The sequence below is a fragment of the Heloderma suspectum genome, chromosome 4 (genome assembly GCF_057233095.1).
Source record: "Heloderma suspectum isolate Gila_16-S chromosome 4, 16-S_ref, whole genome shotgun sequence".
NCBI lineage: Eukaryota > Metazoa > Chordata > Lepidosauria > Squamata > Helodermatidae > Heloderma > Heloderma suspectum.
In genome coordinates this window covers 239,958,635-239,983,920 of record NC_139461.1, presented here as the reverse complement: position 1 = coordinate 239,983,920, position 25,286 = coordinate 239,958,635, and the positions used below count along the sequence as shown (strand labels likewise).

Sequence of the window (25,286 nt, the reverse complement as noted above, 5' to 3'; positions counted from 1 at the left end):
GCAAGTTCCTTGTTTTCTGATTCAGGGCAGATTTAAAGTTATGAAAAATTCTCCATGTTGTGACCTGGCAGCCTGAAGAAAAGATAGTCCATCTCCAGGAACATCACTCCAGAAAAAAGATTATACAAAGCAAAAGTCGATGCACCTTGTTTTCAAGAGCCTTTCTAGATGAGGCTGTTAATTGGCTGTATCTACTTTTGGTTTCATCAGAGAATTGAGACCTGAGCTCTACGCAAAGAGCTTTTCCTTTCCTGCTTTTCCACTACATAGCCTCTAGGTGGCACTGTGGCATAGCAGACTAGAGCAAATACACAAGAGGGAAATTGCACTTTCTTTCACTTTCACAGTTAAATGCTGCATTTTCCCTGCTCCAAAAAAACTCATCAAAAGTGCTGGTTAGACACAGAAGTGAAACTGTAGGGTCATGACATTGTCTAAAGAACCCATCAACAACTGTGAGTGGGGAATGACAAGCACACAATAAATGCCTCATGTATAGAAGGCCCTCAAGTCTGAAAAGAGGTCTATGGTGTCCCACTGGGAATTGTGACAGGCTGAGCATTGTTGAAAGTTGGTTCACTGAAGCTGTGGCCTTGGGATCAAGTGGAAATCACCAATATGACCACCCCATTTAAATTAATAATAACTACTTCACAATTCTCTATGTGACAGTATCCCTGTTTCTTGCTTTTCGAGGTGACATTGCTCTCGTTTGCCACTGAATCAGAGCACACATTTCTAGACTACATCAAAGGAGGGTAAGTTGACACTCTTTTTAACAAGCTGAAACTTAACCCAAACAAGATGGAAATATTGTTGGTGGGTGGACCATCTGATTCAGGTTTAGGAGTACAGCCTGTCTTGGATGGGGTTGCACTCCCTCTGAAAGATCAGGGTTTAGATCCAGGATCTGCCTTCTGTTGATGGAAGGGCTTCTCTCACAGAAGTTGCCTTTGTCTGATTTGGGGGGATTCCCCCCTCTCCCTTGGGCAACAGCTCATCCCATTCAGCAGGGTCCCCTGGCCCTCTGTGTAGCATTTTCAGGGGGCAGGAAGGGTTGCTGTGGGGAGGAGGGGGAAGCAAAGTTCACTTCTGCCAGCCCAGTTGCATGTGGCTAAATCTGGATTCAGCCCATAGGCCATAGCTTGGGGATGCTCCTTCACCCAGTGCTTCTGTGGGATGTGCAGGTAGCATCAGTGGCAAGAAGTGCCTTTTTCCAGCTTTGGTTGATACCTCATCTATGACCTTACCTGATTAAACTGGACCTTGCCTTCATTATTTATGCCTAACTTACCTCCAGATTAGACTACTGTACCGTGCGCTACATGGGGCTGTCCTTGAAAAGTGTTTGGAAACTGCAGTTGGTGCAAAATGCTGCTTTCAGGGTGTTGCCTGGAGCAAGGCATCCAAAACATAATTATGCTTGATCTGCAGTGGTTGCCAGTTTGTTTCTGGGTGCTGGTTTTAATCTTTGAAGCCCTAAATGGCTTGGGACCTGTATACCATAAGGGCCACCTTCTTCCACATGTTCCCTCCTGCATGCAGCATGCCCCATTCAACATTTAAGGCCTTGCTCCAGATCCCTCAGCTGTCTGAGGTGTGGCAGGTGGCGATAAGGAGTAGGGCCGTCTTGGTGGTGGCCTCTGCTTTGTGGAATGCCCTTCCAGTCAAGATGCAACAAGCCCCTGCACTATATACCCCTAGGCACCTCTGTTAATACCTGGTATTTAAGAGGTCCTTTAATTGAGAAAATGTCCCTTCTGTGTGTCTGTCAATGGTGTTTGTGCTTATCTTCATTTTGTTTTTGATCTTATTGGCTGCTGCTTTTGCTGCTCGCTGCAATTGTTAGCTCCTTGGATTACTTATTATGTGTTTTATTATGATGGTGGCTCAGTGAATTTGTGGTTTTGTTTTTATATTGTTTGATATTTTATTGCTGTAAGCCACCTTGAGTTTTTTTTCTCTTTTTTTTTTAAATAAGGCAGGATTTAAGTTTTTAAAATAAGACAATGAATACGTTTCTACACGAATTGGGTTCTTCAAAATCACAAATAGGGGCAGGGCCTCTGTTTATTTCAAGATGAAGAAATGTCCCACAGAACTCAGTCTCTTCAAGAGGGGACCATGTTTGAGGGCCCTATTTTGCTCTAGGGAAGCCTTCCGCAACCTTGTGCCCTCTAGATGTGTTGTACTACAATTCCCATCATCCCCAACCAGCATGGCCAATCCCAGGTGGTCTACTGACAGGAAGTAAGATCATTTGCAAATTGCAGACAGAAAAGTATACATCACTTTCTGGCCCAGTCAGGATCTGCCACGTCATTATAAAATCCAGCTGATATTCAAAACATGGAGGTTTACTTGTGCAAATTGAAATTTCCATCCCAAAAGTGTTTTGACTGCAGTTAGAATAGGAGTATTTAGCAAATTACTCTAGAAATCATTGATAAAGCTCTGTACTCTCTCAGGAAGAAGAACTCAAATATTACATAAATGTATTTCCTTGGAATATTTGGTGCTCCGGGCACAGAAAAAAAAGATTTTGGATACTCCAAATTATGTTGGAGTATCCTGAACGACTGAACAACAAAATCCCCAACTAAGTTTATTTCATTTTATTTATTTATTACATTTCTATCCCGTCCAATAGCTGAAGCTCTCTGGGCAGTTCAGCCAGTGTTTTGGTTGAAACTTTTACCACCCAAATCCAGGCAGGTGACACAGAAATTCAAAACATAGATTTTTGAGGTGATGATTTCAACATGCAAATTCAGAATTTGAGTGAATCCTCCCCCATAAAAATAATTATTTCAGCATGAATCTCTTTGGAAAATCTTAGCTCTGTCCCTGTAACAAGTTCTTCAACATCTATTAATAGTACCACTTTAGATAAAGATATTGTGAGTGGGGAATAGGAAGATGCATTGTTTATCTTCGATAAAGAAAATAAAAGGAGGGTCAATGCCTCTACATGTGCCATCAAATCCTCTCTTTCTTCAGTCGTAGCTTACTGCCTGCATTCGTAGATAATGGCTGTATTCACATATCACTTTAAGCCAAACAACCTCCCTTAATAAACCACAATGTTAACCATATTTATTCCCTACTTGCTCCTTCCTTCGCAGAAGCAGGTAAACAAAATCAGAGGGGATAGCTTTGAGTCACATCCGGGATTATGTTAAGTGCTCCCAAACAAGCCAGAATCATATGCCAACCTTAAACCAGGATTTGTTGTTGGCATATGAATTCTGGCTGTTTGGGCTCCCTTAACCATAATCCTGTGTTCTGGTTTGTTTACCAACTTTTTTGACAGGAGGAACAAAGCAGGAGTAAACAGGCTGTGTTCACATCATGGTTTCATAAACCAGGATTCTTGGCTTAAAGTGACATGCAAACACGGTCAGTCACTGCTTTATTACATCATAAGAATGTACCTGTGTGGGACTGGAGGAAGAGGGCTGTGGCTTAGCCAATACCATGAAGCTTTCAATGACCAGAGAACCTGGCTGGTGGTATAGTGTTGAAACAGGTGGCTACTTGTTCAATTCTGCTGTGATGGTCCTATTTTAGCTGTGTGGCAGCCTGACCTGTCCTATTTTGAGAAAACTCACACAGTCTAAACCTCCTGGTTCAATGTTATCATCCTTCTTAGGTGGGAAATATTTCCCATCCTGGCCCAAGATGAATTTCAGCTTATGTCAGGGTGACTAGGGATTTGTGCTAGGGTTGGTCAGGAAAGGAACAGCAGATCATAGACATAAACCAACAGTTATCTGTTGTGCTTAACAATGAGGTTTCCAGGATCACCAAATCTACAACTTTGAAATGCCACAAGGCAGCACAAAAGGTATTTGGGTTTTTAAAAAATAGAATCTTGTCCAGCAGGAATAAAACCCACCTGTGTTTTAAAAATGTAGATATATCCGGGTTTCATATAACTAAAAATCCAAACTGGGGCATATTGGGCTCATCTATTGGGTACCTCTCTGTAAAGTAGTATTTTAGTTATTTATTACATTTTTATCCCCCACATAAACACCCCTCCAAGGAGCTCAGTGCAGTGTACAAAACTCACTGTGTAACCTTGGGATAGTCACTAACCCTTAGCCTCACCTACCTTACAGGGTTGTGGCGAGGATAAAATAGAGGGAGAACCATGTATACTGCCTTGGGCTCCTTGGAGGAAAAGGTGGCATATAAATGTAACTGAAATGGAACTAAAAGTTTATGTTTCTGTTATATAAGGAAATATAGGAGGTAAAAGACATACCCTAGAACCTCGGAGCAGGAAGGGCCATAGCTCAGTGGTAAAGCACCTGCTTTGCATTCTGAAGGTCCCAGGTTCAATTCCTGGTATCTCCAGATAGGGCTGAAAAAAGTCCTGTCTGAAACCATAGAGAGCCGCAACCAGTCAGTGTCACCAATACGGTGCTAGATGGACCAGTGGCCTGGCTCAGCATAAGGCAGCTAGCCACACACCTATGTTCCTACATAGTCAAGAAGAGGCATCAGAATGATCAGGAACTGAGGTGGATGTGGGCCAAACTGCACATTCTGCTAACTGCATAGATGGAGTTGAGCCTGATATTTTCCTGTACTCCAGTATAACTGTGCATGGTACTGATTTGGATCAGGACCAGCACACCGTAAGAGGGAAGGATTAAACCTTCCCCCCACTTGTCATCCCCACCTCCCAACAGAAAAAAAGTCTCTATTGCAGTCAATGGAGACTCTCCCCCCCGCCCGCCTCCCCCGCCATGGGGGGAATTTGTGTGTGTGGGGGAAATAGATAGAGAGGAAGTTTTAATACTGGTCCTGATCCAAATTGGTACCACACACTCCAGTTACACTGGAGTAAAGGAAAAAATCAGGCTCATCTACACCTATGTGAATAGCAGAACGTGCAGTTTGGCCCTAAGGGTGGGTTTAAAATTCTGGCGATTTGACTAAGGACGTAAAGCAGGGGTGGCCAAGTCCAGCCCACCTGGCGTCCCAATCCAGCCCTACATAGTTCCCCAGAGAGCCCCACGCCCTTCCCCCTGACTGCCAATCATTTAGTGGCTTTTCAGCTTTTGCACAGTTTTTCCCTCATTCTAAAAGTTTGAAATGCCTCTCCTAAGGGTCTCTTACTGGCAGTAAGAGCTTTAAGCTAGAATATACACTGGTATTTTTCATATTTTGGGAAATGTTGGGCCCACCCTTTTTACCTTTGGCCTCGCCCACCACTGGAACGCAGCCCCCGAGAGCTTCTTCAGAATGGAATTTAGCCCTCAGACTGAACGAAGTTCAACTCTTCCGACCTAAAGGAAAGTACACCGCCTGCAGGGCCATGAAGTATGTCAGCTGCATCACATACCAGTTCCACTGATGGAGCTGTGTGGTTGCAGCCCTTTACTGACAGAACACACTGAAATGATTACTAGAAAGACAGTTGTTAATTGCCCAGGCTCCAAAGGTGATGCCTAGTAGTTGTGACCAGATCGCATTAGTGACCAGATCCTTTTAGGGAAAACAGGGAGGAACTAACCGACTGCTGTTAGTTGCTGCTGGAAACACACTGGGTTGGATCCAGACTTCATCATACTTTGAGTAGACCCACTGAAACCAGTGACACTTAAGTTAGCCATGGGAAAAAAAAGGAAAGGTTCCTCCTGTGCAAGCACCGGGTCATTGCTGACCCCTAGAGGGACACCTGCTTACGCTGGCGTTTTCATGGCAGACTATAGCAGGGTGGTTTGCCATTGCCTTCCCCAGTCATGACTACCTTTCCCCCAGCAAACTGGGTACTCATTTTACCGACCTCGGAAGGATGCAGGGCTGAGTCGACCTGAGCCGGCTACCCGAGACCCAGCTTCCGCTGGGATCGAACTCAGGTCATGGGGAGAGTTTCAGTTGCGACACTGCCGCCTACCACTCTGCGCCACACGAGGCTCCATGACCAACATTCTATTGATTTCAGTGGGTCCATTCTACATATAACTAAGTCTGGATCCAACCCACTCTGGAGAAGGATGTAAAATTGTTAGCAATTTTTTTTAAGTGTCTGTACTTGGGAAGTTGCAGGAGGAGATAAGATTGAGGGCATCTCTACACCAGCCTAAAATCCTGCATTTAAAATGGAGCTTTCTGCTTCCGTTTTAAATGCAGGATCACAACGACTCCCTTGTTCAACCGCTTCCTTTCACCCCTCCTTCTCCCCATAGCTGAGTCTTCCATTATCTTTCATTGATCTTGCTCCTTGCTGCTTTTACTCTTTTCATGGAGGAAACTGAAGTGGAACACAACGGGGTAATTTGATAGCTCATTATCTGCTATCTATTTAAAAATGGAACAAAGGGCATTTAGTGCAGGAGATGCCTTAGAGGTTCACAGGGTCGTGTATAGACCCCACAAATGTATGTGAAGGAGCAGTCTCAATTGCAGGATAAAAGCTCTGTGTGAAGAAAGCCCAGGCCTCCCACTCATCAACTAAAGAAATTGGGTTGGATCAGGATTGGCCATTCTGTGAATGAAAGGGGTCCTTCTGTTTATAGAAGGCACTAGGATCCAGCAGACATGCCCTGTTGGAGGAAGGGAGTGGGGAGATGATCTTCATAATTCCCCCTTCCTCCTGCAGCCCCCTGTATCTCTTCTCCTGGTCCTCTGGAGGGTTCACCAGGAGGGGCATTGCTAGGCCTGGGCCCATGGTGGTCCCAGCCCCAAAAACTGTTCCCCATGGCCCAGGATCTATTCCCAAGAGACCTAAGTGGAAGGTTTTCTTCTCAGCTTTATTGACCTGCAGGGGGCAATCTTCAAGGGGGATTGCAGCTGGGGAGGGAAGGGTTTACCCCTCCTTCCCACATAATGCAATACCCTCCCCGCCCCAGCATGGTAATTAAGCTTAGAAAATATATTTCCATTGGTGCTGATGGGAGATTTTTCTTAAACTTAGCTGCTGTGTGGGGTGGGGGGGTGGATTTCCAAGGGGATCACAATGGGAAAGGGAAGGTTTACCCTCTGTCCCCTGTGCACTGTAGTTCCCCAAAATCTCCCCTCCCCATGCCAATTAAGCTAAAAAGGAATTCCATTGATACCAACGGAAACATCAGGAAACATCGGGCTCTGAATCTTTTAAATGCCTACAACGCCTCTGTTCACCAGCTTTCCAAACCAGCTTCTCAGAAGCTGCAGGGGGGAGGAGGAACCACAGACGTCACCTCCTCACCCCTTTCCTCCAGTGTGAAACAGATCTCTGCTAAGTGCTGCTCTGGATCTAACCCAGCAGAACTAAGGTTGGAGTCTTGCTGCAGATAAAAAGGGCATCTGGGGGACAGGGGTGGGGGAGAAGAAAATATTTAAAACATAAACTAATAAAGTTTATTGCATAAGAAGAATGAGGAAGGAAGTAGATTAGGAGTGGTTGGTTCAATACTCTTTTCTGTATTCATATCACAGGATAAAGCTATTATATTTACTTCCTATTCCTCCTGCAACCAAAGAGGATTTTTGACACAGGAGGAGTGAGAGACAGCCTCTAAGAGTCAATATTCATTTAAAAAGGAGAAGCTCAAATCATTTTCACAGTGCTGGGGGAGTCAGGGCCAGTCCTGCCATTAGGCAGAGTGAGGTGGTCACCTCAGGTGCCAGATGCCAGGTGGTGTGGTGGGAGCAGCTGCCTGACCATTCCCTGATGTTGGAGGTCAGAGTGTGTGTTCCAGGTAGCGTATCCTGCACCGTCTAAACTAGCCTGCTGCCCTCAGGTGAGATGGAAGATGCTGTGTCCCATTATCAGAGTTGAAACAAGATTCAGCTGCCAGTCTGGGTGATTTCTATAGATAGAGCAGGAGGGATGCCATCTTATTTTTCACCTCAGACAGCAAAATGTCTTGGGTGAGAATCTTTCTGATATGCATCTGTCCTGGCCCTTTTGCCTACCCACCACTGAGTCAATATAGTCAGTGTTTACACATCTGGGGTTAGGGAGTACAAGCAGGACCTGCAACAAAATGTTGCAGTATGGAGCACTTCTATTCCAGATATTCCATTCCCCGCTCCACCCAGTTTTCTGTTCCCATCCCCAACAGCCAGGATCAAGTTGCCACTGAGCAAGCTCAGGCTGTTTTGGGGGTTCCTCCCTTAGCCGGGTTTCTTCCTCATTTTTGTTGTACTTCTGTGAACCTTTGGGGTTTCCACAAGACTACTAATATCCCCCCCTTTATGTAGATGTTGCTGGTTCGGCTACATAACAAAGGGTGCTTGGAGAATTGAAATCACTATTAGCATATCTAAGCATATCTGGGCAGTACTGAGCACTGGCATTTATTGAGAAATTAGACACTGGCCACGATGCTGTTCACCTTCTAATGCAGGCAAATGTGTTTTGGCATCACCTGTATTCCAGCCATACTGGCCCAGCATTCCCCTGTTCAAGAGCACAACAGTGTCCATTCACAAAAGAGTCCATCAGAAATCAATTTACTGCTGCCGAGAGGCAGCAGAATCGAGAAATCAATACAACTCTGTTTGGAGCACTTAACAACCATCAGGTTGTTAGCCCATTATTAACTTGTCAGAAGGAATCCTAAAAGAACAAGACTTATGTTCGATTAAAACACATAAAGGTCATAGAGATACCTTTGGTTTATTCAGTAATAAAGAGAGCTTGATCTGTTCCTTGGCAAGTAGAGTTCCCTTGGATTGCACAGCCTGGCTTTCTCTTCCCTTGAAGATGAGAATTCTGTTACCTCTCCCAGGTAACAACTTGGCAGGGTGATCCTATTTTTATTTGGAGCACCCCGAGATCGGAACACTCCAACATTTCCTGTGCCCTGCCGGGCTCCTGCCAGGCTCCTGCCAGCAGGGCGGGAGGGAGGGAGGAGCACCATTTTTTCTCAACCTTCCCTATGGGAGGGAAACATTTAGAGCACCTCTCAGTCTCGACTAAGGCAGATCAACACTTCATGTCCTATCATTACAATCCCATCATGGTGACGTTATATCCCTTGCACGACACGCAATGACATTTGCTGTGGTGTATTGGATAATGTGGAAGAAAAAGCAGGAAATAACACTACAAAAGTGGCTTATCAAATGTGTAATGTGCCCCAACAGTTATTGGTGCATTTCAATACCGCTATAAAGCAGTAGTGTAGATCTAACCTAAATTTTCCCATGTGTTAGGGGCATGGGGCAGGGCTGGGAGGGCTTTGGATACTGCATATCTGGAGCCTCCCCTACTCCCATGCCATGCCCCCAATCCACCCATTTGACATAGGAGAGGGAACATCCATGGGGGTAGGGAGAAAGGATGGGAAATCCTCCTCCAACATCAGAGGGATCCAAGGGCCATACAACTGCAGCCTTAATGGGTTGCCTCTCATAACCTTATTATGAGCCAAAACTCCCTAAACATCATCTTAAGGCAAGAGTTTAATTAGGCTTCAGTTTAATGTCTTGTTAAGTATTCCTCTCTTTGCATTGAGTCATGTGTCCTCCCACTCAGTGGTGATGAAGTGGGCTTCCCAGCAGGACTCCTGTACTCAGCTTGATTGGTTTTTTTTACACTGGGTGTCTGACTGGATCATGGAGAGTGATTAGCCAGGCAAAGATTTGTTTTCCTTATGGCATTTTTGCATTCATTTTGTCAGGTTTATTTTATTGGTCATTGATTCAACACAGTGGTCTATCCATAGGTCTATCAGTGGCTATTAGTAAGGATAGCTCTGTGGAACCTCCAGGCTCGGAGGTGGTATACCTCTGCATATCAAAGGCTGGGGAGCAAGAGTGGGCTGACCAGAGGCTGTCTGCCCCCGGTCCCTGCTTTGGGGCTTCCCAGAGGCATCTGGTTGGCCACTGTGGAAAGCAGGATCTAGATCAGCCTTCCCCAACCTGGTGTCACCCAGATGTCTTGGACTATAACTGTCATCACCTCAGCCACCATGTTGTTGGCTCTGCTGATTGGGGATGATGGACATTGTAGTTCAACACATCTGGAAGACATCAGGTTGGAGAAGTCTGATCTAGCTGGACCATTGAGATCCAGCTGGGCTCTTCTTATGTTCCCGTGGTCTTATTCTCAAGCTACCAGAAAAATATCATCTCTGTTCTATTTCTTAGCACTGTAAATCTGACACTGATGAAACAAAGTTTCTGGGAAAACTTTTCAGTAGCTATTTTACAGCATGGCTGGCGCTCCCATGCTTTAAATTTATCAAATGAGGTGCAAGGTATCGGAAGTTTTACCTACGTCTCAGGAAGTCATTGTGCCCACAAATTGCCCTATTTGTGGCTTGTTTTCTGAGATGGTGCCAACAATACAGAAAAATACTGTTGTCTGTCAAGATGCTTATGTGAGATCTACTCATCCATGAGTATGTGTACCGCAGAAAGGCTGCTGCCAGTTTTACTGGCTCTGCTTGTGGAAGACACAAGAGCAGGACCAGTAAAATAGGTGGCAAACCCATGCTGCAAATGTTTACATTTTGTAAATCTTTGGTAGCTTACACAAACAAGATTAGGGAATGTTAAACATGCAGCATGCTTGACAAAGTGTATTTACTGCAGTAGTGGGCAACATCTGGAGGCCCAGAGCCAATCCCGACCCCCAGAACCCACTGAGGGCTGCACCCTTCTTCACTGCCACTGAAATTGCAGCTGTGCTATTGAAATCAGTGATTCTCCCTATGACCAGATGCATGGGGAGCACACATGTTGTGTGCCTCCAGGGAGCATCCTTTTGCTTTAAAACAAGATGCACACTCCCCACACGCCTTGTCTGAAAAAGCAATTGCCACTTTTTGCCATTGCATTGCTGAATTTTGACAGCAAATTCAGCTGTATGGGGGCAAAGGCGGAGGCTGCCAAAAATGGTCAGGGGGCCCATATGCAGCCAGTAAGCCAAGTATTGCCCACCCCTGATTTATTGGGTTAATAAGCATCTTGCCTACTGAACTGAGTTGTCTGTTGGGTGTTATTATGGGCCACGTTTCTAGGGTTGCTGGGAGGAAATATGGACCCTTAAACAACAGGAGTCAACCTTCCCTTTGGGGTCTTCTGACCAGTGTAATGTTCACCATCAGCCTTGCCCCTGCCTGCTCATGGGCACCTCTCCCGGCCTCCATGGAATGCTGCTTCCACTAACAGCAAAATCTTCAACCATTTGCAGTGTTCACCAGCAGCTCTGTTTCCTTTATTTCACTTCTTGTCAACTTGATCATCGAGATAATGGCTGATCTTGCAAGCAGCACAACTAGCTACCTTGAGTGCCATTTTAGCTGGTTGAGCACCATTTTCTTGTTGGAAAGGCAGGGTACAAATCAAATCAGTCAGTGGCATACTGCTGGTCCAGTAGCCAGCTGAGAATGACAGGGCTAGCCCTTCTTGGGAGCTCTCTCTCACTTATTCCCATGAACAATCTGAGTTCAGCCTGTAGGTGTCGGTGCAGGGGGGTCTTTCAGTACTCCCAGCATTATTTTCATTCTATCTACTATAGTATTTTGACATTTTTGTGTTCCTGTTTCTTTATCCTTAATCTTTATTTCCCTTCAAGAACTGCTGATGGAAGGATCACATATGAAGGTCTATAATGTATCAACTTTGTATAGCCAGAGAAGCGCAGGTGCTTTCATGCCTCCTCTGAAGGAGGGTCTTTCCGCACCCTGTGCTGGTTCAGTTAACCCTGATGAATCTCAGAGCAGGAGCAAAACAAAAAGTCCTTTCCCGCTGGTCTTGCCTCTGCCTAACCAGCACTTGAAATGTTATCTTCCATTGACAGCTGCATTCTTTCATTAGGATGCTTCCATGACATCTGAAGGAAGGGTCTGTCATGGGAGCAACTGATATTGACTAAGGGTAGGAGATGACAGGTTTGGAATCTCCTCTGAGAAGGCTGCCAGAGAAAAGTCTGCAGGCAGCTTTTTCAGTCATCCCTTTTATCAGCACTGATGTTAGCTGTCCTGTAAACCACTGTTTCTCATCTGCTGGGATAGGGCCCAGAACTGGAGCTTGGCCTGCTTCATACCAGTCCTTGGGAGACAAAGGAAAGAAAACATTACTGACGTCCTACACTGTTAGCAATGCAGTGTGCTTCCACTTAGCACACTCATCTTATATTTAATATGATTTGTTTATCATCAGTTATTGAAAAAAATATTATAATATGTAGATCCCCAACTATACTGGAATCCAATGCCGGCAGGGCTGTACATCAAGGTGGGCCCCATGCAGCCTTCTGTACAGGCCCCACTGCCCCCCCCCCCGCACTGCTGAATTTGCCACTGCACTCATGGTGGCAACAAAGAAGTAGAGATTTTGCTTGAAAACAAGGCATACAGGGAGTATGACTTTGCTTCCAAACATGGTGCATCCTCCCTGCGTATTTTGTCTTCAAGTAAAATTGTCCTTTTTTTGCCGCTGCCGATGGTGCAACAACAAATTTTGGTCTCCAATTCATCGGGAGCGAGGGCAGCCCCTGGTGGGTCCGGGGGGGGCAATGCAGCCCCCAATCACTGGATGTTTCCCACTCCGGCTGTACATATGTTGGTGTCAAGCCCTGCTGAACCCAGTTTGGAGCAAACACACATAGGCTCAGGCTGCAAGTGCCTTAAAAGTGAGCTATTCAGCTGAAAGGGTGTTTTGAGTTACTCAACATTTTGGCATGCATCTGATGAAGACAAAGTTGCTGGGCTGTGGTGTACATGGCATTCAAATCCCAGTGTTCAAATTGCAGTAAATGTGAAGTGTTGCAAGGGAGCCTTTCAGCCTGCTGATGCCCTGCATTGAAAAGCTGTATGTTTGATCTTCATATTCCTTGTGGGTTTTGTTTCCGAGTGCTCAGACTCCACTGTAGTGTCAAAACTGGACTGGGATGAAAGAGCTCTATTTCAGTCTCGGGGGGGGGGGGAGAAGACCGCCAATCCGGAGGTTTCAGCTTAGCACAACTTTTCAAAATCTGTGTGCACCATGACCTTAGCATCACCTCTAGCAAAGTCTTTGTCTCCTTGACTGAATTCCATTTTTCCTCTCTCCACATCACCTGGTAATTGAAAAAGTCATGGAGTCAGTTTTGTTCCTGATTGGCACATTTTAAGCTTTTTCACATTTTAACCACAAGACAGATGAAATGCAGGGAGTGGGGACATCTTCATTGACTTTATTTTAGTGATTAAGCTCAGAACCAGAGATAAAAGGTGTAGCCAGAGCCATGAAATGGTAGGAATCTTTTAACCACCTGCCCCCTCAAAAGAAAAATCTCATTGTGCACTGCAAAGGAGACCTGGTAGTCTCTCTCTTTTTACCCTCCCTTTTAATTCCTGAACAACCCACTGGCTCTCATGCTTTGTATTTCAGCCACATGGACCCAAGGGTCTGTTCACACATCACTCTAACCCATGGTGGGTGATAAGCTATGCAGAGTATGCAGCAAGGTTTATTGCCCCCTCTCTGCCCCTCCTCCTCCTGTAGTCCTCCCTCTGGCTGGCCAGGTATCCCACCTTCCTTTGCAGTGGAAACCGTACCCGACCGTCCCTCACACTGCTACTACATCAGCAGCCTGTCTCCGATTGGTCCACTTCGCACTAGAGGCGCCTTCTTCTGCCTCTGCCATTTCTCCCCCCCCCCGCTTCTCAACCCCATGTCAATTCTTACCCACTGCCCCGTTTGCTTCCCTTCCCTTCCCTTCCCTTCCCTTCCCTTCCCACTCTTCCCCACTTCTTACCTGCCACCCCAGTTTCCAAGCCTTTGACGGCTTCCCCCTCACCAGCAGCAAACCAACAACACAGAATAAAAAGAAAACATTTATTGGCATACAAAGCAGATTGTTTGGCTTGCTTGATACTGGGCTTGCTTAATACTACTTTGAATCTACTAAGGCACTATTTGGTATCAGTTCTGGGTTTGGCGGGCATTGGATGGCTACCTTGGGGGCTGACAGTGACAGTGAAGCGTTGGGGGGGAGGATCAGTCTCATGGGTTGTAGGGAGGGGAAGAAGCATCTGCTGACTTGGGACGGGGTGGCCTGACTGGAAAGGAGGGATGCTTACATGGTGGGAACATTGCCTTCAACTCCTTGAAAGGAGGCAGGAATGGGATGAATTTAATATACAGGTTTCCCTTACAGGGAGGCACAAGATGCATAATTGCATGACTTTGCTTTTCCATGGAAAAGTGAGGATTTAACCGCAGATGAAACTGTTCGGGGACCGTGTGCGGGAGTGGGGGAATGCTTTGGAGTCAGAGACACAGCTGAATGTGGTAGGAAAAAACTTTGCTCAAGGTCATTCCGCCAATTACACACTTGTGCGAGCGAAAGCAACTTTGCAGAGTTCATTGCCAAAGGAGTGGAGGGAGGAGTTGGGCAGCAAAGGAGTTGGAGCGCCAGCAGTAGCGCAATCTGTTGCTAGGCAGATCTCAGGAACAGAGATCGCTCAAGAGGAGCAGAGGGGCGGCAGTGTTTTTGGCTGCTTTTCCGAAGTGCCTCTGTAGGCGATCTCCATAACCCATGCTGACGTGATAGACGACACGCAAACCCACTGTAGGTAAAACAACCCCTACTGCAGACAGTGGGTTCTCAGGGTGGGTTGTTTGGAGGAAACAAGCCACTGTGGGTGGGAAAAACAGCAAATGGACAACACACTAACCCATCATGGGTTGTTCCAGAAAACAACCCATGATGGGTTAGCATGTTGTATGAACCCAGTCTAAAGGGAAAGGTGTATCTCTCTACTGCCTTCTCACCTGGTCAATCAGCCAGCTGGAACTCTGTTTCTAGACTTTTTCCTAAGATCTTGCCAAGTTTTTCCTATCTTTTTACTGAGTTTTCACTGGCTTCAGGGAAATTTGTCTACTTTGAGCCTCTTCCCCCATCCTCACCTTTCAGAGAGTGATTGCATTATTGAGTAGCAAGATAAGGTGTCTTTTTAGAGACATTTTTCTTCTGACTATTTAGAAAAGTGGTAGCAATGAGGAGCAACTCTTCTTCTGGCTATTCAAAACGAGTCTGTGAGGCAGTATCCCTCAGTGATCCAGGGATAAAGACTGTCTCCAAAATCTAAGTGTATACATACACAGTGAATTTGAACTCCCTAGCAAAGAGGCTGCCAGGTCATTTCTCCCCCATGCTTCCCTCCTTACTGTGACTTCTTCCTCCTACAAACTCCTCTACCTCCACCCTCAAATATCTGTGATCTTTTTGCACACCAAAACTCACTTTTTATTAGGGCTGTGCACAGCCCCCACAACCTGCTTCAGAGGCCAATTCGGAGGTCCTGAATCGGCTCCAACCTGCCTTGGCCTGCTCCAAAGCCAGGGCGACCCACTTTGGGCTCTGGATCCGAAGCAAGATCCAGAGATCCAAAGCGCCCCACCACCACCATGCCCCTGTGCTGCTGATACTGCCACCAGCCCCCCACTGCCACCGCCAAGCACCCCTGCCACTGCACTGCAGGAGACCCGCAGGTCCTTACCTGGACCTGTCAGGAGTGCATGCATCCATCAGCCTCTGCAGGAGAGTCCCCCTTTTTTAAAAAAAATGGCAACTCCTCTTACTGGAAGAAGAGTTGCCATTTTGAAAGAAAATGGTGACTCCCTCCAAGACGGCAATGGCTGCAGGCACTCCCCAGTGGTCCAGGCAAGGAGCGGGGAGCTGGCACGGCTGGGCGAGGCAGCTATCCAGATCGGGCTGAAGCACTTTGGAGCAATCCAACCTGCTTTGGAATGCTTTGGCCTGATCCTGGCCCACTCCAGAACCACACTGCTTCAATCTGAAGCGCCCTGATCCATTTCAGGATTCGGGGTTCAGACTGAAGTGGTGCACAGCCCTACTTTTCATTCCACTACCCACATTGCAGTAGAACAGAGGTGTACAACCTTTCTTGGCCCCAAGGGCAGGTGTGCGCGTGCACACACACGCACGCACGCACACACCTGAATTTGGAAGATAAGGGAAGGGTTTGTATTGCTAATGTTAGCAAGGGAGCCCCTTCCATTTTTATCGTGAAATTTTATTTTATTTTGAAACAAGATTAACAAAATAAAGGCAACAAGTAGAAGAAGAAGAAGACGAGGATGAGGACGAGGACGAGAGGGGAGAGGAAATCATAATCACTAAAGATACAAAGGAATTCACTAATTATAAATCTTAATAGGAGCTCAATTGCTAACGAAGGTAAAAATGTGGGTTCTAAGGGAAGGGATTCCCTTGCTAGTGCTAGCAAAGGAAACCCGGGGCAGTGCCACCGATTTTTTTTCAGCAGTGGCAGATGCAGGGAGATCTGTGGGGGCACCAAAATGGCTTGGCAGGCCACACTTTTTGCACCTCTGCCTCAGAACTCATTCGTTTACAATATCATTGCCTTAAAATTCCCCAGTTGGATCATAACCGTGCCTATCTTCCCTTCTCCTCCCCATATTTGGACACACACTCACACAGACACACACTTATACATGACACATGTTTACGGCTCTGTTAGCAATTGCTAACTTCGATGGTCTCCTTAAGCTGTTGTCAACCCAGTAAGTGCTTGCTCTTATTCAAACCCTTGGAAAACAAACTGCTTCGATTTGTATATATTTTAATCCTTAATAAGCTACGTATTATTCTTTCAAAGTCTTTGGCTGCGTTCATACAACATGCTAACCCATGGTGGGTGGCAAGCTACGCTGGGTAGGAGGTTATGCAAACAACCTACTGTGCTCCCATCAGACAATCAGGCAAACAAGCGATGCAGAGTAATTTATTTCACACACCCCTCCTCCTCCTGTAGTCCTCCTGCCTAGCTGGGCAAGTATCCAGGCTGCAGTGGGAATAGAGATCACTTGAGTGGAGCAGAGCAGCAGCAACATTTTTGGCCACTCTTGCTGAGCAGCTTTGTAGGCAATCTCTGTAACCCACGCTAGTGCGACAGAAAACACCACACCCAACCTGATACTTACATCAAGAGCCCTGGTCTCCTTTCCTTGCTCTAGCCAAGGTCCAGTGGCTCCAGCAGAGGAGTTTGATTATGTTTTTAGTTTCAGTTAATCCTGGCTAATTCAGGAAAGAAAACAACTTCAAATTTGCCTGGTTATGGTTTTATAGCTCACTATGTATAACCTGGAACAGAAAATGTTTGTTTGCATGCCAGGTTAAATGGATATCAGAATCTGATCAAGTTGGCCAAATGTGGTTGCAATCCTATGGCTTCTAAGCAGTGTCTAGACAGCCATAGGATGTTTTGTTTTCTGGGACCCGAGCTTGGAGCCAGTGCTCCAAGGTTGGTTCCCAGAAAACTGCCTCCCCACCCCCTCCCCTGCCGCCTTGTCGGTGTCCTGGTTCGTCCCGGACTCCACAGTCATAAGAGCAGCGTGGAGCAGGGGAGCAGGGGCGTTCCTGGGGGCGGGGAGGGGAGGGGATGGTGGAAGCTCCGTTACCACACTTCCCATGCGCCACCTGACCTCCCCCCACACGCACTCCGAGGTGCCCCGGCTAGACAGCCGAAATTGGCCATCTAGCCGCAAATGCAGGGTGGCCGGAGCGTGGAGAAGATCCCCTCCGTGCTCCGCCCGCCCTGCATTGGATAGTAAGTTGCCTCTGAGTTTGGAGGCGGCCGACTATTCCCATAGGATTGCACCCTCCACCTCTCAGAATAACACTGATACGGTTAAACAATAGCAGTTTCAGGGCTCGCTCTCCCATGAGGCAGGATGAGGCCCTTGCCTCAGGCAGCAGGTTGGGAAAGGTGGCAGATCGTGTCCCACCCCAACTCACTGCCTGGAGGGCTGCCCACCACAACCAGCTGTGTTTCCCGAGTTGTGATGGTGGCTGAAGGACCTGCCTGGCCCAATGCCTCACTCTAAGGGGTTCTTGGGCACTGCGCCGTTGCTCAGTAGCACAGGCAATCTCTGTGGGCCCCTCGCCTGCAATGCCTCACTCTGAGGACCCCTCAGAGTGAGGGCATCGAAGGCTGAGCTTGCCCATGCTGCTGCCACCAGCACAGCAGCGGAAACAAAACAAAACAAAACAACAACCGGGAGAGAGGAGAAGGAGGCAGTGACGAGTCCTCCAGCCTCAGGCACAGCATCTTGCGCTAACCCTGAACAGGTTTAGTAGCAATGTCAGTAGCTGCAGGGGCTTGACACTGGTGGGTGGAGGGCTTCAGCCAACACGTGTGCTACTCTCCTGTGCAGCGTGCCATCGGGCAGTTGAGGCTCCCTATCAAACGTTTCAGCCCGATTTCTGTTGATGAGATGAAATGGAAACACGAAGCGCAGTTTGTCACCGGATCGGCTCTGCGCTTTCCTCTGCTTGAAGGTGGAATTATACATGTCAGAGCAGACCTGTGCCTTTGAACATGAACAGCACTGAAGTCCTGGAGGAGGTAGAAGGGAAAGAGGAAATACAGCTTGTGAAGTAGAGTTCAGGGGTGCTTCCAGATGGAGGGCTCCCAGTGCTAGGTATCAGAGGGCACTGTGCAGCTCCTCCGGCTTTTCTTCCTTAATGGATTTTCCATGGTAAGAAAAAAGAAGTGGCGGGAAAACACAGGAGGGCTACAACCTGAAGATGACATCATTTGGAGTCCCTGCAAAATTCCATTAAAGAGGCAGTGCGATTGCACAATAAAAGCCTCATCTGGAAGCACTTATAGATTTACCAGCCTGAATAATGATTGTGATGTGACCTTTTTCCAGGACACAGATCAATTTCACAGTGGCCATTGACTTTACAGCTTCCAATGGTAAGTTGTTTTTTTTAACAGAATACATTTGCAGACCTCCTGTTATTTTTTTGTTTGCTCAATTTTTCAGTGTGTAAATAACTACATTTCACTGTGTCCAATAGGGCTTTTCTTCAGGTAAGCATGCATAGGGTTGTAGCCTAAATCTTGTAAGATGAGCATCACCTTACTAGCTTGTCCAGGAGCAAGTTAGGAAGCATCATTTGCTTAAATCCAGTTTAACTAGGGGCCAAATGTTTCATACTGAAAGTGACCGTGGCTAGAGACAAATAGGACTGAACAGTGACAGGGTGGGGTGTGGTAAAGTTGGGCCTAGGAGCATGATTACTTCCTTTCACTCTCGCACACTTTAACCTGGTTGACACATAACGCTAACCCATGGTTTATTTAACCCATGGGTTGTTGAATTCTGGGTTGTCATGATGTGCGAACCCAGCCACGCTAACAAACTATGAGCAACCCAGAAAGAGAACCACGGTTTGTTGTTGGCTTGGGTTGTTTAAACTGTGGGTTATTGTTCCATGTGAACCCAGAACCATGGGTTGTTTTACCAGGCTACAGACCTGGTTCGCACCTCACGAGAACAACTCAGAGTTAACCAAGCAACAAATTGTAAGTTAACTCTGGGTTGTTTAACCCCTAAACAACCCAGAGTGTCTGTGTTCAGACATCACACTAACAACCTACAAATAAGGCAATCATAGATTGTTTATTGAAAGCAGAAGCGATGAGCACACCGGAGGCAGTGTACTCCATCACTCCCGCTCACTCCTGACAACCCATCATTTAAACAACCTTGTTGTGACGTGTGAAGTGGGTCACAGAGGCAACAGGCAAGAGTGGTTAAAAAAAGCTAGCCACTCTACATCACAGTGCTACTGCACCGCAAAGGCATTTGGGAGTGGACAAAGGAGGAAGGAAACAAACAACCTAGTGACTGAGAAAACAAGCCATGGTTTGTTTGATCATCTGCCGGACAAAACCCGGGTAGGGTAACAAACCATGGGTTAACCATGGATTAAATAAACCACAGGTTAATGTTATGTGTGAAGCAGGACAATGTGTTGTAAAAATTAGATCCATTCCACTTTAGGCATGAATGGGCCACACTCTTGAAGAACAAATTATATCTCAATCCAGTTACATCTGCTTTAGTTAAACTGGATTATGGGCCACAATGAAAACATGTAAGCAGGACACATGCTTGTTTTGAGTGATGAGTACACTAATGTAAAAGATATGTCCATATGCCAGGGAGACAGCAGTTGATTAGTACTGACTTTACTTTGTCCATACAAAGCAGTCTGATTCTTAAGAGATGGGATTTCACACATACACTCCACACGCATCTGCTTATACTGTACTAGTAGCTAAGATCACTGAATAGCCAGTCTTACTAAGCAGATTCAGTAAGAGAATTAAAGATAACTGCATGTGATTTAAGAAAACATGTACCGGTACAAAGAGCATACTGTATGGACCAACCCAGAACACATAATTTGCCAAATGTTTGTTTCAGGCATTTATATTCCGCCCTTCATTATATTTATTCCAGGGTGGTTTACAATGCAAATCAAAACAAAATAAACAATTAAACAATTAACAAGAAATTTTAAAATAACACAATTAAATACCAATTAAAAAACAGCAGTGAAAATTTCATTTCCAGTATTTAGAATACAGCATCCTTCCCATATTCTAAAAAAGCAAAACACCAAAATGCCTGAATCAAAATGCCTTAATCTGATGCTAAAAAGATAATACAGTGGGTGCCAGGTAAGACTCCTTGGGAAGACAGTTCCATAGCTTGGGTGCCACAGATGAGAAAGCCCTGTCCTTTGTTGACTTGGTGCAGACTTCATGAATGCAACTATCTACCAGACAGTGAACCAACTACAGTGACCTCTCTCCCCCTCTCACTCGGCAGGCAACCCCTCTCAGTCTACCTCCCTTCACTATATGAATCCATACCAGCTCAATGCATATGCTATGGCACTGAAGGCTGTTGGCGAGATCATCCAGGACTACGACAGTAACAAAAAGTTCCCAGCGCTTGGGTTTGGAGCCAAAATTCCACCGGATGGCCGCGTGTCCCATGAGTTCCCCCTGGTACTGAAACTTTCCTTTGAATCCCACCGACTCTCAGAAACAGCTTCTGAGTTATACTTTCATTCAGATTAGATCTAGTGACAGACCGGCCGGTCTGCCAACATTCTCCGCCTTCTCTGGATGAAGCAAAAAGTCACATTCGCCAGAGGCTTTGCTTCGCTGGAAGCAGAATTGTTAAATCTGTTAGGATGCCACCTTAAACACATTTACTAGGGAGTAAGCCCCATTCAATTCCGTGGGAGTACTTCTGAGTAAACGTGGATAAAATTTCATTGTGCATTTTGCTTTCTTTGGCCATAGCCTGTTCCTTTAAGGCCTATAGAGGTTGCTCAGGGAGGAAAAGCTGGGACTCCCAAGGTTAGGTTAGATGCTATGCTTGAGGCAGGGGTGGGTGGGGGAATATTTCTTTGTTTCTTTGTAAAATCAGCATGAGTTTGAGCTCCAGGGGATGGAAATTATCTTTACTTGCTGCTGGTAAGCCTCTAAATCCCCAAGAGACAGTTCTCATTGCATCTTTCTAATCTGTGCTTAGTGCCATGGGGTGTCCTTCATTCATTATAACCCTAAATGTCAAACTACACATTCCTTTAAAGAGGTAGCTAGCATAGCAGCAGAGGTCTGACGTAGCAGTTCCTTTGGCCAGAATGTTGACCTTTAAGAACATCAGAAGAGCCCTACTGGATCAGACCAAAGGTCCATCTAGACCAGCATTCTGTTCACACAGTGGCTGACTAGCTGCCCATGTGAAACCCACAAGCAGGACACGAATGCATCAGCACCCTCCCGCCCATGTTCCCCAGCAACTGGTGCACATAGATATACTGCCTCTGCTACTGGAGGAAGCACATAGCCATCAGGACTAGGAGCCACTGACAGGCTTCTCCTCCCAGAATTTGCCTAACCCCCTTTTAAAGCCAGCCTTTGCGAATGGCAAGTTATAATTTGAAGGGGATGTTGAGAATTGGGGGGCAGGATTCAGAGAGGGTAAGGAAAAGGGTAAGGAAACAACCTCTGCCTGGGAACTTTCCCTCTAGTTGTGTCTGCCTTTCTCTGCTACAGAACGGCAACTCTGACAATCCTCATTGTAGTGGAATAGAAGGAATCCTTGAAGCCTATCACCAGAGCCTCAAGACTGTCCAGCTGTATGGCCCAACTAACTTTGCACCGGTGGTTAACCATGTGGCCAGGTATGTCCCACAAGTGCAGGTTCCCATCACAAAGCATGACAGGTGCTTGCTACACTTGCCAGTGCCTTGCAGGTATTGAGGAACCAGTTCCTTCATTGTGGGCAGATGACTGCTTTCATTCTGATGGCTCCTTTCAAACTCACTGCAGGAAAACTACATAGATATGATATTACTTTTACTGAACTGGTGTTAGATGTAGGACTTTGTATGATATGCTTGAACTAGCTATGCCCCCTACCCCAAATGATACAGTTCTGGAAGATTCCTTGCTTTTTGTGACAATAGCAGCATAAGCTGTTTTTATAGTGGATGGAAGGAGGTGCATTTTCTCTTGATGAGTTCTGTTCAGTCACCCCAGAAATGTCCAAGACTGGGAAAATAGGACAAGATGGTATGAACAGTTGCCAGAGAAACAAATCTCTTGCTATTGCTGAAGATCCTCTAAGGCTAAATGTGGCCCAAGCAGGCAGTCACTGTATCACATCAGGCTGCCAGGTAACTGCAGCTTTGGGGCTATAGAATGTGTGGTTTTCAGTTCAGAATTCAGACCACACAGACACAATCCTGCCTCTGTTCCTGTCTTCACATGATCTCCTCCTACCTTAGGTATGCTACGGCAGTGCAGGATGGTTCCCAGTATTTTGTTTTGCTCATCATCACTGACGGTGTGATATCGGACATGGCCCAGACAAAAGAAGCTATTGTGAATGTGAGTAGCACACAAATGGGAGGTGTTCAGATTTGCAAAAGTGAGATGAAAAGCTTTAGCTTTAGGTGGGCAGTGTAACCTATTAGCATGTTAGGTTCCTGGGACTGAGTTTTAGCTACAGAAGGAGATATGGTCTTGTAGCCACAGCACAGGTTTGTTTTCCCTACTGAAAAAAATGTCAAGTGTTCTCCAGGGCTGGCCCAAGACCTTTTGCTGCTGGAGGCGAAGGACAAGATGGCACCCCCTCCCATTCCACATATAAAAGCCCACTGACCTGGCAGATGAATCTGTCTTCAACACTGATGCTGGGGCAGCATCTTCCACTGCACCTGACCACAGCAAGATAACTTAGGGGGTGCAGAGCAGACCACATGACACACAGGTCTCTCCTCCAACACCTTGCTGCCACCTCCCAGCATCACCTGCCTGAAGCGACGGCTTCGCTCAGCTTAATGGTAGGGCCGGGTGTTAACTAATCCAGCCTTTCCCAACCTGGCGCCCTCCAGATGTTTTGGACTACAACTCCCAGCATTCCTAGCCAGTGGTCCTGCTGGCTGGGGCTGATGGGAATTGATGTCCAAAACATCTGGAGGGCACCTGGTTGTGGAAGGCTGTACTAATTAAAACATAGGAACTGCCTATTTAACTAAGCTTGGGAACTACTTTAAAGTGTGAATACGCTGCTGCTGCTTCCCACTTTACAGCCAATTTCTGCTACAGTAGCATTATTGACAAAACGTTTATAATAAGATTTAGAATTCTTAGTACTTCACATAATTATCTCAGTAGCCCTTACACAGCCCTATAATATAAGTTAGTCTTATTATCATTGTATTACAAATGGGGGAAACCAAAGCTGAGAGATAGCAGCAGGCCAAAAGCCAGGCAGTGAGTAGATTGATGAGGTAAGATTTGAACCAGGGTTTTCCCAACTTACTCTTTTAACCACTGTGCTGCCTCAGCCATTCCCTTCTGCCTCATCACAGCAACTGATGAAAGCTTACGGGTAAGGAAAAAATGACGCGTCCAAGGCTACTCTGTCCATGGCTCAGATGGGCTTTGAATGCAGATCTCCAAGGCCAATTTGAACATCAGCTGGACCATATGAACTAGCTGTAGCTTCCTATTTACACGATAATTTGCTTTGAACACTCACTAGCTTCCTCGGGCAATTTTCCTTTTTTTATCCACTGTTTGCAGCCATTGTGCCACTGCCGTGTGCAGTGCGTTGGGTTGCAGTGGTGATGAAAGTTACTCATTATTAAACAGTTGCTGTGCTGTTTTGTTAAAGCACGGCCAGAGAACAGACCAAGCAAAGAGCACTGATGATTACCACTTCTGTGTTTAAAAGAAAAAATAATAATCAGTGATTGCTGAAGGGGAAGAGAAGGGAGCTAGATAATTGGGTAATAAGGTGGGGAGAGAGTGTTAAGAACAAACACAGGCAGGGTGGAAAACACAAAGTATCTCTATGATTTCTTTGCCCTTGTAATAAATGACACAATGGCAAAGCCCATCAGCAAAAAAAGAAGCATGAGGGTCAAGAAAAGGATGCAGAAAGGTTTATTTCCACACAGAGGAGCATACTGTATTACAGCCTTCCTCAGCCTGGTGCCCTCCAGATGTGCTGGACTGCAACTCCCATCATTCCCAGCCAGGCAGCATGGCCATTGCAGTCCAACACATCTGGAGGGCACCAAGTTGTGCAAGGCTGGCCTATTAAAATGGCAAAACCGTAACTCTACACATGTAGACTCCCTGCGCAATTTAGAACCCTGGGGAAAAAATCAGTGTTCTAAATCAAGGATGGGCAGAAAGTAGATCTCTAGGTGTTTTGCACTTTAATTCCCAGCATTCCTCACCATTAGCCATGCTGGCAGGGGCTTCTGGGTGTTGAAGTCCAAAACATCTGGAGATCTGCCTTCTGTCCACCCCTGCTGTAAAGCATGCCGGGAGCCTACAGCAGCAGAGCTGGCTCCCTGTTGCCTACATTCCACTCCCAGCGCAGGTACAGAGAGCTGTAGAGATGGGTGATGGGGACACAGAGGAGGGGGTGGAGGCCAACGGGCTCACTCCCCCTCTCCCCCTCATTCAGTTCTAGTTTGCATTTGCGGGGGGTGAACTTCTGAATAAGACTTACATCGATTTAGCATGGTGAAGGGTGAACCAACACCCCATCCACCCCTCCCGTAACAATTTTCTCAAAACAGTTAGTGAGCTGTATAAGAATGGTGGCATTTTGTGCTTTCTAAAAAGTGCAAAGTCTGCAAGCAGAAAGTGTGATCAGAAGTGTATAAATATGCTGAGAAAAATACAATGCTAGATCAACAATATGCTGCTACAGCCAACTGCAAACTCAGCAGTGCAAAGCGTTTGTAATAACAAATGTCTCTTCACTCATCACTGTTAGTACATCATATGGAATATGGGGGGAAAGACTCGAAGTCTAGATTCCGCTTCCATGATGTAGTTCTCATGAAGACTAGTATTGTGAATTGCACAAGCAGCCCAATGAATCCTCCGTGGACCCGTTCGCATGATCAAAATAACCCACTATGGTTTATTCAAATTGTGGCAGGTGTCAGGCACACA

The 25,286-nt window shown here is 46.2% G+C and overlaps 1 protein-coding gene across 2 annotated transcripts in view; it reads left to right on the top strand.

Annotated features, from left to right (window-relative positions):
• Positions 1-25,286, top strand: part of LOC146348344 (copine-5) — a 191,247-nt gene that overhangs the window by 161,293 nt on the left and 4,668 nt on the right. For both annotated transcript variants that reach the window (XM_084848305.1, XM_084848306.1), the window contains 5 exons: positions 697-758; positions 18,643-18,689; positions 20,617-20,798; positions 21,858-21,985; positions 22,592-22,694. In XM_084848305.1, the coding sequence (XP_084704431.1) occupies positions 697-758; positions 18,643-18,689; positions 20,617-20,798; positions 21,858-21,985; positions 22,592-22,694 (522 nt within the window). The remainder of the gene's footprint in view (positions 1-696; positions 759-18,642; positions 18,690-20,616; positions 20,799-21,857; positions 21,986-22,591; positions 22,695-25,286) is intronic.